The sequence below is a fragment of the Cetorhinus maximus genome, chromosome 28 (assembly GCF_964194155.1).
Source record: "Cetorhinus maximus chromosome 28, sCetMax3.hap1.1, whole genome shotgun sequence".
Lineage (NCBI taxonomy): Eukaryota > Metazoa > Chordata > Chondrichthyes > Lamniformes > Cetorhinidae > Cetorhinus > Cetorhinus maximus.
Window position 1 is genome coordinate 23,056,980 of NC_135906.1, and position 19,797 is coordinate 23,076,776.

At 44.4% G+C, this 19,797-nt stretch overlaps 1 protein-coding gene across 1 annotated transcript in view; it reads right to left on the reverse strand.

The window, feature by feature from the left end:
- The window catches only part of LOC144668926 (microtubule-associated serine/threonine-protein kinase 1-like), a 155,094-nt gene that overhangs the window by 39,166 nt on the left and 96,131 nt on the right, over window positions 1-19,797 (reverse strand). Inside the window, exons 10-16 of the mRNA XM_078531405.1 lie at window positions 18,569-18,670; window positions 14,690-14,822; window positions 11,328-11,395; window positions 9,340-9,425; window positions 7,357-7,565; window positions 1,974-2,112; window positions 1,231-1,363 (exon numbers count right to left, since the gene is read on the reverse strand). Of these exons, the coding sequence (XP_078387531.1) occupies window positions 1,231-1,363; window positions 1,974-2,112; window positions 7,357-7,565; window positions 9,340-9,425; window positions 11,328-11,395; window positions 14,690-14,822; window positions 18,569-18,670 (870 nt within the window). The remainder of the gene's footprint in view (window positions 1-1,230; window positions 1,364-1,973; window positions 2,113-7,356; window positions 7,566-9,339; window positions 9,426-11,327; window positions 11,396-14,689; window positions 14,823-18,568; window positions 18,671-19,797) is intronic.

Sequence of the window (19,797 nt, forward strand, 5' to 3'; positions counted from 1 at the left end):
AAGGGCAATTAGGGATGGGCAACAAATGCTGGCCTAGCCAGCGACCCTCATATCCAATGAAATATTTTTAAACGTGTTATTGAGCTCTTCTTCCCAAGAACGCACCTGAAATATTTTTAATGATTTTTCAAACCTGTATTCTCTTTTCACTGAATCTAAAATCTGTCTAAATCAATTTTTTCAATGTGTCTGCGGAGATAGTTATACTGCTGATTGCTTCCCAAGACCAGCTCACACAGAGCCAGCACCAGATTTATGGAGGATTTGTGTTGGTCGATAGTTAAAATATAATTAAGATGGGAAGCATGGGAGCTGAAAAAGTGCAAGTCTTGATCATGGGTTTCTTACTGCTCAAGTGTGTTGTGAAAATGAGACAGCTGTAGATATTCACTGGATCAATTCAGCATGAATCTGAGGGGCAGGTTTTGTTAGAAAATTAGACCAGGGAGAGGATGAGCACTGAGTGGTACAGTGTTTTAAAGAAAGAAAGGACTTTCATTTATATTACACCATTCTCAACCTCAGGATATCCCAAGCACTTTCCAGCCAATGAAGTACTTCTGAAGGGCAATTACTGTTGTAATGTAGAAAACACAGCAGCCAATTTGCACACAGCAAACTCCCACAAACAACAATGTGATAATGACCCCAGATAATCTACTTTTGTGATGTTGGCTCAGGGATAATTATTGGCCAAAGATCGTTCCGGGAAATCTTCCACATCCGCCCGAGAGGGCAGGTGGGGCCTCATCAGTTTAAATCTTATTTGAAGATGCCACCTCTGACACTGCAGTACTCTCTCACAGGAAGTGTCAGCCTAGACTTTGTACTCCATTCATTGGAGTGCGTCCCTATTTTTTCACCTCTCGGATTTGGTTTGAATCTGGTCCTGGTTCACTGATGGCTTAGAAGTTCTTATTCATATAGTTTTGTACAATCAAATCCCAGTTCCCATCACAGAGCTCCCAAAGTTTGAGACAAATTCACACCAGACTATGACTGCTAGAAAGTTCACAGGATTAGCCTGATAAATATTGGAAGATTTTGTACAGATACTCTCTTCTGAAGTTCTGATCAATGAAAGGAGTTGTTGGTGCTGACTAGAGGGAATTGGCCATGATATATCTGAGTTGAAATGCTCTCAGTGGAAAGTATCTTTCTTTCCGTAACACTAAGATCCCTCATCTTGATTCAGGCAAAGAAATAAAAATGAGCATTTAAGGTACTGACCTGCTTGTCTAGGAACTCCCGGGCATCCTTTTCAATGTGACCTTCATAGAGGTTTGTGGTGAGGCTCATGAGACCAATCTTTGAGAGGCCGAAGTCTGTTAACTTAATGTGACCCATCGATGTTATCAAGAGACTGTAAAGCAAGAACAACAGAGCAAGTTAGTGATTTAACAAAATAGGGGGATAGCCCAACAAGCAGGCTGGTAGCAGATGGACCAGTGTCTTATTGAGTTCTGGTCATGAGCTGAATACATTGGAAGCTCGTGACAGTTTTCGGGAAAACGAAATGATCATGAAGCATGTTCATTTTGCTTCTTTCCTTACCTCGAAAATACTGTTGGACAGCAAGTATCCAGTAGGTTACTCAATGGGCACATGGTTAGGGTTGCCAACTCTGGTTGGACGCGTTCCTGGAGGTTTCATTACATGATTTCTCTCCTCCAACTTCCCTGCCTAGATGAACTGCTTTCCCCCCACAATCTTCACAGCCTTTATAACCAATGAACAAAAGTGTGCAAAGGCAAATGAGATAAACGATTTTTTTTAATGCCTCAATGATTTTTCTCCTGTTGTTGCTCGTAGCAGTATCCTGGAGATTAATCTTCAATCCAGGCAAGTGATGGTTCTTCATACACACTGAATATTTCCTGCTTAATACTTAGCTCATCCATTTAAACAATACCTGGATAACATTGGTCTCAACGTAAACGTCACTGTGACAGGAAAAGGTGATTCGAACTTACTTGTCTGGCTTTAGATCCCGATGGACAATGCCATAATTATGTAGATATTCCAAAGCCAGGACAGTTTCAGCAAAATACATCTGAGCCAAGTCCACTGGCAATGCCCCAATGTTCTTCAGTAATGTTGCACAGTCACCTCCTGCAAAAAATGAAATTATGAGCATTAAATTGTGAAGTCAGGTTGCATAGACTGTTTCCCTTGGGTACAGAAGATTGTGGGGTGATCTAATTGAGGTTTTTAAGGTGATTAAGGGGCACGTACTTAGGAGAGAGAAATAAGAACATCTGGTAGTGACTGGTAAAACCAAGGGCAGCAGAGCAAGAGGGAGACAAAGGAGGAAATAGACTGAGCTTAAGAAGCAGAACAGGCACAAGATTTTAAGAACAACAATAAGATGTTGACCATGATCAAAGACCGTGAAAGTTGGAGAGCCATGATCGCCGACATTGCAAACAAGGCACCTGAAGAAGAAAAGGGATATTGATCAGGTAGAATCCATCTGCCCCTCTCAAATGGATGTAAAAGATCCCATGGTACTATTTTGAGAAAGCAAGGGAGTTATGCCCAGTGTCCTGGTCAATATGTATCCCTCAATCAACATTGTTAAAAAACAAATGATCTTGTCATTATTTCCTCTGGTGTCGCTGAGCATGCCGCAGATGCATCTGTCCATGACAGTATTGGTAGAAGTGACCACCGCTTGGTCATTGTGGAGACGAAGTCCCGCCTTCACATTGAGGAGACACTCCATCATGTTGTATGGCACTACCACTGTGCTAAATGGGATAGATTTCAAACAGATCTAGCAACTCAAGACTGGGCATCCATGAGGCGCTGTGAACCATCAGTAGCAGCAGGATCATATACAACCACAATCTGTAACCTCATGGCCTGGCATATCCCCCACTCCATCATTACCATCAAGCCAGGGAATCAATGGTTCAATGAAGAATGCAGAGGGCATGCCAGGAAACCAGGCATACCTAAAAATGAGGTATCAACCTGGTGAAGCTATAACACAGGACTACTTGCGTGCCAAAAAGCATAAGCAGCAAGTGACAGAAAGGGTTAAGCGATCCCACAACCAATGGATCAGATCTAAGCTCTGCAGTGCTGCCACATCCAGTCGTGAATGGTGGTGGACTATTAAACAACTCACTGGAGGAGGAGGCTCCACAAATATTCTCATCTTCAATTATGGAGGAGCTTAGCACATCAGTGCAAAAGATAAGGCTGAAACATTTGCTACAATCTTCAGTGAGAAGATTATGACAAGTGGAAGGTCCATCTCAGCCTCCTCTGGAGGTAGCCAGCATTACAGGTGCCAGTCTTCAGCCAATTCGATTCACTCCACGTGATATCAAGAAACGGCTGAAGGCACTGGATAGTGAAAAGGCTATGGGCCTTGACAACATTCCAGAAATAGTACTGAAGACTTGTGTTCCAGAACTGACCACACCCCTAGCCAAGCTGTTGCAGTACAGCTACAACACTGGCATCTACCCAGCTATGTGGAAAATTGCCCAGGTACATCCTGTACAGAAAAAGCAGGACAAATTCAACAGAGCCTACTCTCCATCAAGGTGATGGAAGAGGTCATCAACAGTGCTATCAAGTGGCGCTTGCTTAGCAATAGCCTGCTCACTGACGCCCAGTTTGGATTCCGCCAGGGCCACTCAGCTCTTGACCTCATGACAGCCTTGGTTCAAACAGGGACAAAAGAGCTGAACTCCCGAGGTGAGGTGAGAGTGACTGCCCTTGACATCAAGGCAGCATTTGACCGAGTGTGGCATCAAGGAGCCCGAGCAAAACTGGAGTCAATGGGAATCAGGGGAAAACTCTCCACTGGTTGGAGTCATACCTAGCAGAAAGGAAGATGGTTGTGGTTGTTGGAGGTCAATCATCTCAGCTCCAGGACATCACTGCAGGTGTTCCTCAGGGTAGTGTGCTAAGCCCAACCATCTTCAGCTGTTTCATCAATAAGGTCAGAAGTGGGGATGTTCGCTGAAGATTGCACAATGTTCAGCAGCATTCGCAATCCTCAGATGCTGAAGCAGTCCATGTCCAAATGCAGCAAGACCTGGATAACATCCAGGTTTGGGCTGACAAGTGGCAAATAACATTCAGCCACACAAGTGCCAGGCAATGACCATCTCCAACGAGAGAGAATCCAACCATTGCCCCTTGACATTCAATGGCATTACCATCACTGATTCTCCCACTTTCAACATCCTGGGGGGTGACCATTGACCAGAAACTGAACTGGATTAGCCATATAAATACTGTGGCTACAAGAGCAGGTCAGAGGCTAGGAATCGAGTAACTCACCTCCTGACTCCCCAAAGCCTGTCCACCATCTACAAGGCACAAAGTCAGGAGTGTGATGGAATACTCCCCACTTGCCTGGATGAGTGCAGCTCCCACAACACTCAAGAAGCTTGACACCATCCAGGACAAAGCAGTCCACTTGATTGGCACCACATCCACAAACATTCACTCCTTCCATCACTGACATACAGTAGCAGCAGTGTGTACCATCTACAAGATGTATTGCAGGAATTCACCAAGGCTCCTTCGACAGCACCTTCCAAACCCACAACCACTACCATCTAGGACAAGGGGAGCAGATAGATGGGAACACCATCACCTGGAAGTTCCCCTCCAAGCCACTCACCATCCTGACTTGGAACTATATCACTGTTCCTTCACTGTCGCTGGGTCAAAATCCTGGAACTCCCTCCCTAAAAGCACTGTGGGTGTACCTACGCCACATGGACTGCAGCGGTTCAAGAAGGCAGCTCACCACCCGATTCTCAGGGGCAACTAGGGATGGGCAATAAATATTGGCCCAGCCAGTGAAGCCCACATCCCATGAATGAAATGACTTTTAAAAAATTTCCTCTGGTAGGGGAGTCCAGAACCTTAAAATTAGAGCCAGGCTGCTCAGGGGTGATGTCAGGAAGCGCTTCTTCACACAAAGGGTAGTAGAAATCTAGAACTCTTCCACCCACAAAAACTGTTGAGGCTGCGGGTCAATGGAATGATTGATAGATTTTTGTTAAGTGGGGAATATGGAACAAAGTAGGGTAGACGGAGATAAGATAACAATGATCTAACTGACTGACAGAACAAGTTTGAGGGGCCAAATGGCCTGTTCTTATGTGACAGACACAGTACTTCAGCATCATCCTAACAGTGTGGGACATGATTTAGTGCAACATCTGAAAGCTTGTGTCACAACTTTGCATTGAAAAACCCCAGAGGCAGGATAGTGATATCAATATTTAGTAACGTCGTAGTTTATATCGTCAATGCCTCACACTAATTACATGAACTGCTCGATTACATATGCAAAATTACCACAGTAAAATTCTTACTACTCTCGCAACTCATAAGATTTCTCTTGCAAAGTGCATGGGATGGGGAGGTTAGGCTGGGGTGGGGGATGGTTTAGTTTCTTATCCAGTCTAGGCTGAAGACCGGGGCATTGTGTGTGAGTAAGGTCCATCACCCTATTTTCATACATTTATCATGGGCCCATCTGCCCCAACATGGTGCAGAATCTTTGCTTTGAGGGCAGGAAACAAGAGCCGGGACTGTTTCCAGTCGCAAACCCACCTCCCGGGGAAAGCAGTCATTCCTTGGGATGTAGACTAGGGTGCCCCTTTAATAGGCATGGAGACAGGTTCCCTGTCCGACTAAGAGTGGAAAGCAGACTCTCGAAGCAGGAGGGTCAATCAGAGGCCTTCCAGCTCGAGAGTGAGTAACTGAGAGGGTGCTTCAACATGGAGGTGCCCTCTCACCAATTTTTTTAAAAAGCTATAAATTAAAAACGCATGAAAAGCAGCCAGGCTATATTGTTGGGTGAAGAAGGTGAAAGAGTTAGGGAGAAAAGCCCAAGGACGACAGCCATTAACTGCACCCTAGGCAAGTGGGGAGGGCCTGTAGGTCTTCCATGCAACCTGGCCTGCTGCTGGGTGCCCTGGTCATGTCAGGAAACTGGAAGCTGACTGGAAAATCCCACTCGGCCTCCTTTAGCTATCGTTAACAAGCCTCTTAATGAGCCTAATTAGCTCCCCACCTCACGGGGGGGGGGGGTGCAGTCTTGCCAGACCCTGAACCCACCTCCCTCAAAATGGTCAACGGCAGGAATGGTATTGGGAAACTTGCACATCTGCCTGCGCCGGTGTCTTTGGGCCTCTGTCAGCCTCCATTCCAGGCCTCAATTAGTGACAGCAAGTGATGGAAATTGGTCACTAAACCAACAAATAATTATTTTTTGGATTGTGGCAGCTATCAGTAACTAAGGCCGGGATTTTCTGGCCCCACCATCATGGGGGAGGCTGCGGGCCAGCCAGGAGTCCACTGGCTTTCAGAGGGACTGGAAGATCCCAGCGGCGGGTGGGGCTGGAATATCTCGGCCTAAGCCTTCAATTTTCTTGTGCGCAGCAGGTTCTGTAACCAGCTTGTTAACTCCAATTACAAGGAACCGAAACAGTATTTTTCAGCGATTGCACAATTAATTTACGTTCTGAAATGCAACTGGATCGATGATAAAAGAGACGACATTTGTTTGGCCCCGTTCGTAACCTCTGGATGTCCCAAAACGCTTTGATGTGACAATGATGTGACAAAGGAAACTCGGCATCCAATTTTCACACAGCGAGCTCCCAAAAATGGCAATGTGATAACGATCAAGTAATCTGTCTTTTTAAAGTGATGTTGCTTGAGGGATAAATTTTGACCAGGACGATAGGGAGAACTCCCCTGCTCTTTCCAAAGCAGGATTGCGCTTATGTTTGACTGAAAGCACCAAGCACAAATCAGGACATCATTGTGTGCTGTCGCCATCCTTACACTGTGGGAGGAATTTTACGGCCCTGTCGCGGCTGGCACTGGGCTGTAAAACGTGGCAGAGCCCTTCAAAAGTCCATTGATTTTGGCGGAACCGGCAAATCCGGCAAATCCGGCCAGTGGGAGGTGCCGGAAACTTCTGCTGTGTGACTGATTAGCAATGGTGCACTTTATGTTTAGATATTTGCATAGATGGGACTGGGACCCGATTCCAACTGCATGGTCAGTGTTTGAACCTGGAAGGCAAGCCATACATGGACCCATTTGTTTAGAAGGTCCCCAGGTGAAAAGGATATTCAACTCATCTTAGTTCATGCACCCAAAAAAATTATAGCCCCTCCCCCACCACAGTGACCAAGTGCCTTTTAAGTGATTCCAGGTTCACTTATGTGTAAAGTCCTCACTTCCACCCACTCCCATGAGGAGTATTTACCTACTTATTATAATTACAATCATTCAAAATATATTTCCGTGCACATTCTCCCCCTTTAGGGGATGCGATGGTGGGTTAGCACTCTAATAACTCACCTTCGACATACTCCATTACCATGCAGAGATGTCGCCTGGTCTCAAAGGAGCAGAACATACTGACAACAAATGGATTCTCTGCAAAGGTGAGGATGTCACGCTCCACAAATGCCTGCTGGATCTGGTTTCGGAGAATCAGGTTCTGTTTGTTTATCTTCTTCATGGCAAATCGCTGCCTTGTCTCTCTGTGCCTCACCAAGTAAACAGCACTGGAACAAAGCAAGGACCCATTCACTTTAATAGTTTCTATTGGGAGTCAAATTGTCTAGGTTTGCATAAGCATAAATTGAAGTGTTATTAAATTAGTGGCACAGTTCTCAAAAGTGTGCAGGGACAGAGGGACCTCAGGGCTTATGTGCACCAATATGACACATATTGCAGGAGTAGTTAGCGAAGTATATGGGATCTTGGGTTTCGTAAATAGAGGTATTGAGTGCGAAAGCGGGGCCTGAACCTTTATAAAACTGTCGCTAGGCTACGATTAGCCTATTGCACCAGGCTTTAGAAGGATGTGAGGGTCCTTGAGAGGGTGCAGAGGGGAATTACAAGAATGGTTCCAGGGATGAGGGATTTTAGCTACAAAGTTACGTTGTGGAAGGTGGGGTTGTTCTCCTTGGAGCAGAGAAGAATGAGGGGAGATTTGATAGAGGTGTACAAGATTATGACAAATTTAGATAAGGTAGGCAAAGAAAAGCTGTTCCCATTAGCTGATGGTACAAGGGTTAGGGACACAGATTTAAAGTTTGCACAGGAGATGCAGGGAGGAAAGTGAGGAAGAACTACTTGACACAGTGAGTTATAATGACCCTAAACTCGCTGCCTATGATGGTGATGGAAGTGGAGAGGGTCAATGATTTCAAAACGAAATTGGATAGCACTTGAGGGAAATAAACTTGCAAGGGCTATCGGGATAAAGCAAGGGAACAGGACTGATTAGATTACAGAGAACCAGCATGGATTCAAAGGGCCTAATGACCTCTTTCAGTGCCGTAATGACTCTATAACTTGTTTCCTGCCAGTGCCCATGTGCTGTCCACTCATATCAGCCAAAGAACTGGTTCATCCAAATGCAGAGTACACTGCCACTAGTCCATTTAGGAGTGAAATCAGGAAGCACTTTTCTACACATGTAGTGGAAATTTGGAACTGGCTCGCCACTAAAGTCTGTGGATGCTGGGGGGCCAATTGACATTTCCAAGGCTGCGATCAATAGATTTTTGTCAGGTACTGTTATCAAGGGATATGGAACAAAGGTGGACAAATGGAGTTGAGGCACAAATTAGCTATGATCTGATTGAATAGCAGGTCTGGCCTGGGGGTGCTGAATGGCCTCCTGCTTTTCCTATGGTGTCTACAAAGGTTCACAGTGATCCTGATTGTTGATCAATTCTCATTGATCTCGCAGTCTGCAGCTTAATCACTCAGCTTGAGCTAGACTTGGCAACGGATCGTTGAATCCTTGCATACTGTATTCCCATTCCTTTCCAGGATAACTTTAGAAGCTATCCACTCATAATACAAGGTATAATCCTCAAATCATTAAAGTGAAGACTCTTGTACCATCTGTTCCAACTCCACAAAAACTAAGTCCCATATGTAAAAGAGCAGCATGCAGATACACTGCTGTGCTTCATCCTCCCATCTGTCTAAAAAGGGATTCCAACTCAATATAGAGTTACCAACCCTCCAGGGTCTCTAGGATTTCAAATTAATCTGGAATTTGCTGCAAGCAAAATTTCTAGGTGGTGAAACTATTGTGTATTGTCTTCACTAAACATTTTTTGTTTATCTCGTAATAAAAATATTGGAGATGGGAAGGTGACCAGGAATATGGCCAACTAGAGTTGGCAACCATACTCCCATCACCCAACCTCTATAATCATTTATTTCTTACCCAATTATAAGATCTTTCTCAAGAAGTTAACTATAATAAAGCAACATCCACACCTTTCAAATGAATAAAGTATCCACATTCCCACTCACCCGTATGCCCCATTGCTTATTAGTTTAATGGTGTCAAAGTCTTCTTCAGATGGTGCCTTTGTGGGCTTACCAGAAGTTCCACGGCCCTGGGACAAACCAAACATGTCAGTTAGAGTGGAATTTCCAACAACAACTTGCATTTATATGTGCTTCATAGAGCCGTAATCAAAATATTTGACATCGGGCCAAAGGAAGAAGTTTGAAGAGGGGAGACCTTGCTGAAACAGGTAGGCTTTAATGAAGAAGGGGAGCAGAGTGGAGAGGTAGAGGAGCTGAGACAGCTGAAGGCACAGCCACTGATGGTGGGGTGAAGGGAGAGTGAGAGAGGGGAAAATACACCAGGGGCCAGACTTAGGAATGAGCTAATTTATAGAGCTGGAGCAAAGGACATGCAGAGATTTAAACATGATATTGAGAACTTTCAAATTGAGATATTAATTGGGAGTTGATGTAGGGCACTGACAGACGAGCAGGACTTGAATCAGGATAGAATACAAGCAGCAGGGTTTTGGATCAGTTAAAGCTTAGGGAGACTTTAGGGTGGGAAGCTGCCTAGGAGAGCATTGGAATTACCAAATGTGGAGGTGACAGAGCCATAGCGTCGGTCTTTCTCTGTAATTCGCTGTGTAACATCAGGAGTGGAGGAGTATTCTGAGTATGTGACCGGCCTTCCTCACCTCTACTCTGTAACTTGCTGCATGATATATGACCACCTGAATCCTAGCTTATCTTCAGCAGTGAATTAAAACAAAGCCATTCTGTTCACGCACTCTAATCTAGGAGTCTGATGGAAAGGGAAAATGTGCAGCCAGCATTAAGAAAAATTATACTTGTTAAAATTTAAAATCTATACTGAAGACTAATTAACATTCCTGAGTGTAGAACAGTTTTCCTTTATGTATCAGGTGCCCCCTGGACAGGCTCATCATCACCGTCCCTCCAGACTGACTCAAACCCTTTCACAATGAATTTAAAAGTGCATTTCTATTACATTTGTGTGACATTTCCATTTACAGCATCAGCCACCCTTGTCACTGCACTGAACAGACAGCTGCTTTCAGCTGTGATCTCTCTTCAGCTGGAAAATGAGTTGAGACTGTCCAGGCCTTAAACAGTCTTTCATCCAACATGGTCTGTGGTATATTTGTGCGCAAGGAGTGGAAGTGAGAAGGAGACTTTCTAAAACAGTGGTAGAGAAAGAGAGAGGCAGAGAAAGAAGCATAGAGACAGCAAGGGAGAGGGAAGGAATACAATACACAACGAAAGACAGAGAGAGACAAAGCACCTCACATACAATCAGTTCAACAGCATTGCAGTTACGACAAATATCTCACAGCCATGTAATCAAGCAGCCCGAAGGTCAAGATCGCCTAAGACTCAAGTCCGCCAATGACAAATGTAAAGTTTTGCTAAGGTTAGCAGGTCAGATGGACCGTACGTACATTCTTAAGGCACTCAACTCTGAATTTTTTTTAAGTAATTAGACATAGTCCACAATGGATCATAGTCATCTCTCTCCATTAGAGAGAGACATTTGGTTACAAGATAACTTGAAGGGCACCACTTTGCAAGCATGGGGGGGCGAAGCCTCCATGAATTACCGTGAACTCTGGAATTTAACCCAAACATGAAAGCAAAATCCTGCGGACTTTGGAAATCTGAAATAAAAACAGAAAATGATAGAAATACTCAAAAGGTCTGGCCACATCTGTGGAGAGAAAAACAGAGTTAACGTTTCAGGTTGATGACCTTACGTCAGAACTGATGAAAGGCCATCGACCTGAACTGTTAACTCTGTTTCTCTCTCTCCACAGATGTTGCCAGACCTGCTGAACATTAACCATCAGACCACATCACACATTGACAACATAGAGTTGTCCATCTAAGCCCAGAGAGTTGAAGGAGGAATCAAGAGAAGAACCCTTTCAAAGATTAAAGACAAATGTAGAAAAAGAAACACAAATATAATTCTAGCTGAAGTGACTCACATCTATCAAGTCGACCAGTTCTTGGGCGTTGAGGCTTGGACTGTCGTAGGTGTCCAGATGGGCCATTTCTGCTTGCAAGAATACAGAATAAGTAATGTAGCATTTCAGTTTTAACAGGCCAGACATTGAAAACCTTACTTCCTAACACAGTTATTTCAGCTGTTATTTCAACGTTATTTCCTCCGCCATATCCGCCAACTCCAGCATGATGCTACCACCAAACACATCTTCCCTTCACCCCTGCCCTGTTGGCACTCCGTAGGGACCATTCCCTCTGGGACACCCTAGTCCACTCCTCCATCACCCCCAACACCTTATCTCCCTTCCACGGCACCTTCTCATGCAATCGCAGAAGGTGCAACACCTGCCCCTTTACCTCCTCACCTTCCAAGGGCCCAAACACTCCTTTCAGGTGAAGCAGCGCTTCATTTGCGCCTCCTTCAATTTGGTCTACTGCATTCGCTGCTCTCAATGCGGTTTCCTCTACATTGGAGAGACCAAATGCAGACTGGGTGACCGCTTTGCGGAACACCTTCGGTCTGTCCGCAAGCATGACTCAGACCTTCTTGTCGCTTGCTATTTCAACACACCATCCTGCTCTCATGCCCACATGTCCGTCCTTGGCTTGCTGCATTGTTCCCGTGAAGCTCAACGCAAACTGGATGAACAGCACCTCATCTTCCGACTAGTCACTTTACAGCCTTCCGGACTGAACATTGAGTTCAACAACTTCAGACCATGGACTCTCTCCTCCATCCTCACTCCCCTTTTTATCCCCTTTTTTCAATATTCATTTTCATTTTTATTTTTTATCCACTTATTTTTATTTTTATTTATTTTCATTTTTATTCATTGTTTTATCCCCACCTTTTATCCTATTTTCAATCTTTTTTCCCACCACTGTCCCCCTCCCCCCACCCCACCCCCACAAGGGCCATCTGTCACTTGTTCATGTTGTTCTTTCCAGAGTACTTACCCTTGTCCTGCTATTATTACTTTCTGCTTTCTGACGGTAATGCCACCATCAGCACCTCCTTTAGCCAGTATCGCTACCATTAACACCCCTTTGTCCTTTTGACCTTGACATTTCTGGCAATCTCTCCTTTGCCTCCACCTATCACTGGCCTTTTATCCAGCTTCACCTGCTCCACCACCCCCCCTCTTTAGACAGTATAAATTTAATCACATCTTTACTTCTCTTTAGCTCTGAAGAAGTCATATGGACTCGAAACGTTAACTCTGTTTTTCTCCTCTCCACAGATGCTGTTAGACCTGCTGAGTTTTCCCAACATTTTCTGTTTTTGTTATTTCAGCTTTGGTGTGCGATGACTGACAGCTGTATACTGGAATAGAATATGGCTGCGGGAAACTGTCTCAATACGCAAGGTGACAATTGTGTGCATTAATCAGATTGAGGCCTCACTTCCAATCACCTCACCTGTGTCATGAGACTATGTTAATCTAAAGCACTGTTGCTTTAGGATAACACGTGGCTCTCTAAAATTTGAGTTGATTGTTTAGAATGTGCCATCAAGCTAGCGATTAGAGCCCAATTGACATCCAAATCAGATAAGGCCATTTTGATTAATTCTTCGCTGTGGTTACCTCAACTAACTTTGAAATGTTTATAGTTATTTTTGTCCTTCTTTTCCCATTCCCCCCACCCAACTCTGTTACCCTGTCATGGGGTTCTATTGTAAACCAATTGCAAAACTTTGTCAAGATGATCTAAATGGCCAGCAGGAAGCCATGTTTAAGCTTTAGGACGCCGTGTTTAATCTGGCCTGTTTAAGAGGCCTGATTTTGCAGCAAGCATGAGAGGGCAGGGCGTGGACAAGAGGAAAGTGTGCGCACAAGAGGGCAGTGCATGGATGCGAGGGCAGTGCGTGCATGAGAGGACAATGTGTGCACGAAAGGATGGGGTTTTGAGCTTGGTGCGTAACAAGGCACATATCCTCAAGGGGCCAGTAATCACAGAGAGGCACTGTACTCTCTGAATTCACTCCCTCATACCAGAGAATCCTGTGGCTCATGTCTCACCACCTCCTACATGGCATAGCGGCGATTGTAAATGATGTTACCAGTCCAAACCCCTAGCAGAACAAAGGACCAACTCACATTTATACCTCAACAACACGAGGCCTTCTCAATTATGTCTCACCTACAGATGGAGACAGCAAACTAAAAGTTATCTACCCCCGGAAGCTCAGTGAATAAATGCATCTCCCATTGCAGTACTGAAATATACAGACTGGAAAGCCTGCTCTGTGGCAGGTTAGCTGTCCTCACCATGGATTAATGGGGCCAGTACAATGGGCTTGGATTCTCCCGAGTGGGGAAAGGAATAAATGTCAGGTCTCTCACTCTTGGCTGCATTTTAGTGATTACTGCAGATAATTGCGCTTTTCCGAGTGTCAGTTGAGAATAGGACAGGTCTTAGTTGTGAAGCCTCATGCAGTTGAATAGTTTGCCAATTGCACTGGCTGGGGCCTCAATTGGCACAAGCACAACATTGAAGATGTGACCACAACACGAAGGCCTGCATTCACATCTAGCAAGGATCCACCTCGTCACAACAGTCTCGGACTTTCTGTGCTCCAGTGTACGGGCTCACACGTGATGAAAGGCCACTGGCTTCATTGGAATTGTGCCCCACTGAGAGGCAGAGATAAACATGCAGCACGGAAGGAGGCCATTTGATCCGCTATCCAATTCATCCCACTTCACTTTCCCTTCCCCAGAGCCCTACTAGTTTTCCTCTTCAAGTATTTATTCAATTTCTTTTTGAAAGTTACTATTGAATCTGCTTCCACCGCCCTTTCAGGCACACATTCCCGACTACAACTCGCTGTGCACAAACATCTCTCATCTGGTTCTTTTGCAAATTATTTAAAATCTGTGTTCTCTGGCTTCTGGCCCTTTTGCCAATGAAAATAGTTTATCAAAGCCCCTCTGTCAATGATGCTTAGACTTAAAAAGAACACAACATCTCCCTATGAGATGTTCATCTCCCAACAGCCAGTTGGTGAAGGATAGTACTGGAGCCAATCTTTACTCACTCTTAGATTTATTTACAGAGTTATACATTACAAGCGTACACCTCCCAACACAACCACACCACAGTTTCAATAAATGTCCCTTTATATGTGCTCAAGTGAAACCTGTAAATGCTTACCTTCTGCTTACAATTAAACACAATTAATAAGCTCTTTTAGGATTCCTTTTGAGAGATATATGTTGTACATTTTCTCTTGATTATTTCCTGATTTGGAAGTGCTGAAGGTTGGTAACATTGCACAGTGCTCAATATTTAACCTGCATAAGACAATCGAGGGGTAAAATCAAAAGCAAAGTGCCCTTACCTTCCAGGGGGTCACGGGTGAGTCCCAGTTGGCTGATGATGTAACGCGGGATGTCAATTTTAACCCCATGGCCCTCCTTCGCGTGGTCTTCAGCTGCTTCCAGTAGATGGTAAAATTCCTCTGGATTGAACTCCTAAATGAAGTGGGAAGGAAATAAGGAATGTCTTTGAGTGGGTTTAATGCAGCACTGGTGACTTGGTGAGTTCTTCAAAATCAGTTAAACCATGAACTTCCTTGGAGCTGTGCCGTTTATGCATATAAGAGGCCTTTACTTTTTTGCTGAATCACAAGGTTCCAGGTTCAAGTCCCACTACAGGGCTAGAGCTCAAAAAATCTATGCTGACACTCCAGTGCAGTTCTGAGGGAGTGCTGCACTGTCTTTTGGATGAAATGTTAAACTGAGGCCTCATCTGTCTGCTTGGGTGGATGTAAAAGATCCCATGGCACTATCTCAAAGGTAAGCATGGGAGTTATCCCTGGTGTCCTGGCCAATATGTATCCCTCAATCAACATCACAAAAAACAGATTATCTGATCATTATCACATTGCTGTTTGTGGAAGTTTGCTGAGTGCAAATTAACTGCTGTGTTTCCTACACTACAACAGTGAGTATTTCATTAGCTATAAAGTGCTTTGAGATATCAGGTGGCCATGCATTCAACTGCCGGGGCCCTGAGCTCTGAAATCATTAATAATCTAGATGAAGGAACTGAGGCCATCCTGGCTAAGTTTGCAGATGATACAAAGATAGGTGGAGGGACAGGTAGTATTGAGGAGGCGGGGAGGCTGCAGAAGGATTTGGACAGATTAGGAGAATGGGCAAAGAAGTGGCAGATGGAATACAACGTGGGGAAGTGTGAGGTCATGCACTTTGGTAGGAAGATTAGAGGCATAGACTATTTTCTAAATGGGGAGAGAATTCAGAAATCTGGAGTGCAAAGGGATTTAGGAGTCCTAGTCCAGGATTCTCTTAAGGTTAACTTGCAGGTTGAGTCGGTAGTTAGGAAGGCAAATGCAATGTTGGCATTTATTTTGAGAGGACTAGAATATAAGAGCAGGGATGTGCTGCTGAGGCTTTATAAGGCTCTGGTCAGACCACATTTAGAATATTGTGAGCAATTTTGGCCCCGTATCTCAGGAAGGATGTTCTGGCCCTGGAGAGGGTCCAGAGGAGGTTCACAAGAACGATCCCAGGAATGAAAGGCTTAACATATGAGGAACGTTTGAGGACTCTGGGTCTATACTCGATGGAGTTTAGAAGGATGAGGGGGGATCTGCTTGAAACTTACAGAATACTGAAAGGCCTGGATAGAGTGGACGTAGGGAAGATGTTTCCATTAGTAGGAGAGGCTAGGACCCGAGGGCACAGCCTCAGAGTAAAGGGAAGACCTTTTAGAACAGAGATGAGGAGAAACATCTTTAGCCAGAGAGTGGTGAAGCTATGGAATTCATTGCCACAGAAGGCTGTGGAGGCCAGGTCATTGAGTGTATTTAAGACCGAGATAGATAGGTTCTTGATTGGTAAGGGGATCAAAGGTTAAGGGGAGAAGGCGGGAGAATGGGGTTGAGAAACTTATCAGCCATGATTGAATTGCGGAGCAGACCCGATGGGCCGAATGGCCTAATTTCTGCTTCTATGTCTTATGGTCTTATTCCCTCCCTAAACCTCTTTATCTCACTCTCCTCCTTTAAGATGCTCCTTAAAACCTACCCCTTTGCCTAAGCTTTACGGCACTTAGCCTAGTACCTCCTCATGTGACTCGGTGTGGGATGTTTCACCAAGGTAAAGGCACTATATAAATGCAGGTTAAATGATGATGAATGGAAGATTTCCCACTGCAAACAGCCAGTATCCCTCAGATTAGGTGTAAGGGTTGCTTTCAGAATAACAACACAGTTCAGCCCCAAACCTGAAAGAAACATTTCCCAGTTTCCCCCAAGCGACATCTCCATCAACATCGTTGAGGCTCCTGTGAGTGACACCAATAAGCCGAGAGTGAATTAGGGCTGTCATTTGCTCTACATATGAACTTTATGCTTGGGTGTGCAATACACCAGCGTTATTTAACCAATTGCTTCTTCACAAAAACGTTTTAACATACTGATGTGTCCATCTCAAGATCAAGGTGACTTTCTGTGTTGGGGGAGCTGGAAGAGACAGGAGATTGTTAGGTCAACTGTACCTTGAAGTTAATAACCTAAAACACAGATGAGTCCTATCAAGCAGGGCAATGCAGTCATTCATTCCTATTGAAAGTATTCCCCAGCACTCGATTGGCAGCAATGAGCTTGTACCCACACTCATGCCCCAGCTGTGAGATCATGCGTGAACGAGTGAGTTATGAATACGGTGATTAGGTCAGGTCAGGATTATTGTTTAATGGATTGCTGAGTCCCAAGCTAGCTGTGTTTTGAGACTCAATACTGGGAAAGGGGGAGGGAAAAGGGAGGTGGGCTGGGGGAGCTTGAAACTCACTTGCCTATGTCAGATTCTAATTAACTGAATGAGTTCAAGGTAACCCACAGGTCATGGAAACGGATGGGTCCTTTCAGCACTGAAAGCTCTCTGCCCCCATTACTAAATTAAACAAGTGAGCTGAATGTAAATCAGTGCTGTACTGCTTAATAATCCAGAGAACACAGGTTTTAAATTCCACCCTAGCAGTTTGAAAGCATTTTGCAGAGCTATGGGGAAAGGGCAGGGGGAATGGGACTAAGTCGCTTTCAAAGAACCAGCACAGGCACGATGGGCTGAATGCCTCCTTCTGTCCTTTATCGCTCTACCATTCTAATAAGCATCAGCTATCACAGGACTTCCCGTGCAGTTAGAGCTGGTGTTTAGTTGTGCAAGGTTCCGTGTAGGATGCACTCTCAAACACAAACCATCCTACTCACTCCAGTTGCTCAACTTCATTCTCTTGGAAGGAATATGGACCAGCGTCCAGGGCTATGTGTCCCAGCTGAATATCAGCGGTAAGGCTGAGGCATGGTGTGGACAATGTTTCATTGCTATCCACCTGCCCCAGGTGTAATCACTTCCTCTCCCTTCAAATGATCTAACAAGCACGCGTGGCTTGCATCATTGGTTTTGATGATAGTGGAGGGGGAGAGTATAGACTTAGTTTTGATGATTTTAGAAACAAGCAAGATCATGAGAATTGAAATTTCCCTATTCCATATAGTCACTAAAATCCAGAGAAAGGCCGTAACATCAGAGCAAGCAAGACGCTCTTATTCCCTTAAATTTAAAGACATTTTTACCTCATCAAATCGAGAGGTAAAGACTCTGGACATACAGCTCATTTCGAAAGGTCCAAACCTTTGCTCGGCCTCTTACACTTCCCCAATTTCCTTTGCTTCACCATTAGCGGCTGCGCCTTCAGCTTGGGGCATAAGCTCTAGAAATCCCTCCCCAGATCTCTCCACTTCTTTCTTCTCCTTTAAGAGGCTCTTTGACCACCTTCATTGGCTTGCTGTCAATTCCTATCTAATTTTGAGACATTTTACTACATTGAGGGCATTGTATAAATGCAATTGTTGACATTAATCTTGAATTAACTGCACACAGCATTGGGAAAAAGCCCTTAGTAAAATGGATCAACACTCACTGTTTATAATTGAAAATCAAGCTAAAAGACCTACAAGTGAAGACTTACATGTGACCTATTTGTGATTTTCATGTGATCTACATGTAAGCTACATGACTTAGGTGTGCTATGGTTCACATGATCATGGGCAAACATCTGTAGAGCTAGTCCAGAGTAAAGCCAAAGGTTTCACCTTGTTGTGATGTCTGAGGATCTTATTTCAATCACTGGATATAATATCATTGGGAACTGGAGCAATTGCATTGGGTTTGTACGAAACAAAATGGTTTACCAGGCACTCTAATAACCGCGCCGGCCGTGCAATGATGATCAGGAGCTTCTTCACCAGCTGTGTCACAAAAGCGACCTCTGAACTCTCGGACCGTTCATGTGCCTGGAAGAAGTTAGAGACATTGCTTGTAACAAAACTGACCTATAACATTTCAGTCTCTGCGAGGGTGGTGGAAGTGATCAAACATGAACAAAAGCGCACCACTTGGTAACGACTGATGCTAATTCAGCTCCCTGGTACCATCACGGCCAGGAAAGTCACTCCAGTCAGTTCACCCAATAACATTCCCAGAACTGATCGATAGGCAAAAAAAAAATTCAAATGGAATGAAATAGTAAAATGGATTTAAAGCTAATTCAATTCTCTATCATTTTGTTTGAAATTTTGGGAAGAGATAATTATCTTCTGAGTATGTTTTTTTGAAAAGGGCATTTTTGGTATTGGGAAGTGGAAATCATTGGATAACTCTTTCAAAGAGCCACCACAGACACGATGGGACGAACGGCCTTCTTCTATGGAATAAGATTCTGTGAACCAGGTGAGGCATGAATTAAAGGTACAGGCACCTTGAGGGATGTGTGCTGTAAATATTAGGCAGGTCTTTGTTCAAAGGCTTTTTTAAAGTTTTCGTGAACCCCTGCACCCTGTATCCATGGTCACACCCGATGCTGCTTTAGGCTTGATGACAGGAATGGTATGAACCTATTGACTCGGTTGCTCCTCACTATGTAGACGACCGAACTCTAATGCCTCACTATAGACTATGGCTGACATAAGGAACTTGGTGAAAGGAGAAACGGACATGTCTCCCCACCAGTATATTCAAAGTTATTGATACTTTTAATTTTAATTTAGTCAAAACATGAAAAAGGATAATCATCAATTAAATGACCAAGCGCCTTCCACATACAAAGACCTTTCAGGGACTTTATCATTTACTTTCATGACAGAGAATTCTGTATATGTATTTCCTGATGCTCAAAGGTTATTAAATAAATGCATGAACAATTATCAATGCCACGTTGGAACAGAACTAGGCTATTCAGCCCCTTGGGTTTCCTCCGTCATTCGATTAGATTATGGCTGAACCATGCTGTTCATCTCTCCCTGATCTCTCTCACCTCGACCATCCCACTCCACAAGCACCAGAGCCATTGTGTCAGCTTGGCTCAGTTAGTGGCACTCTCATTCCTGACTCAAGTTGTGGGTTCAAGCCTCGCTCCAAAACT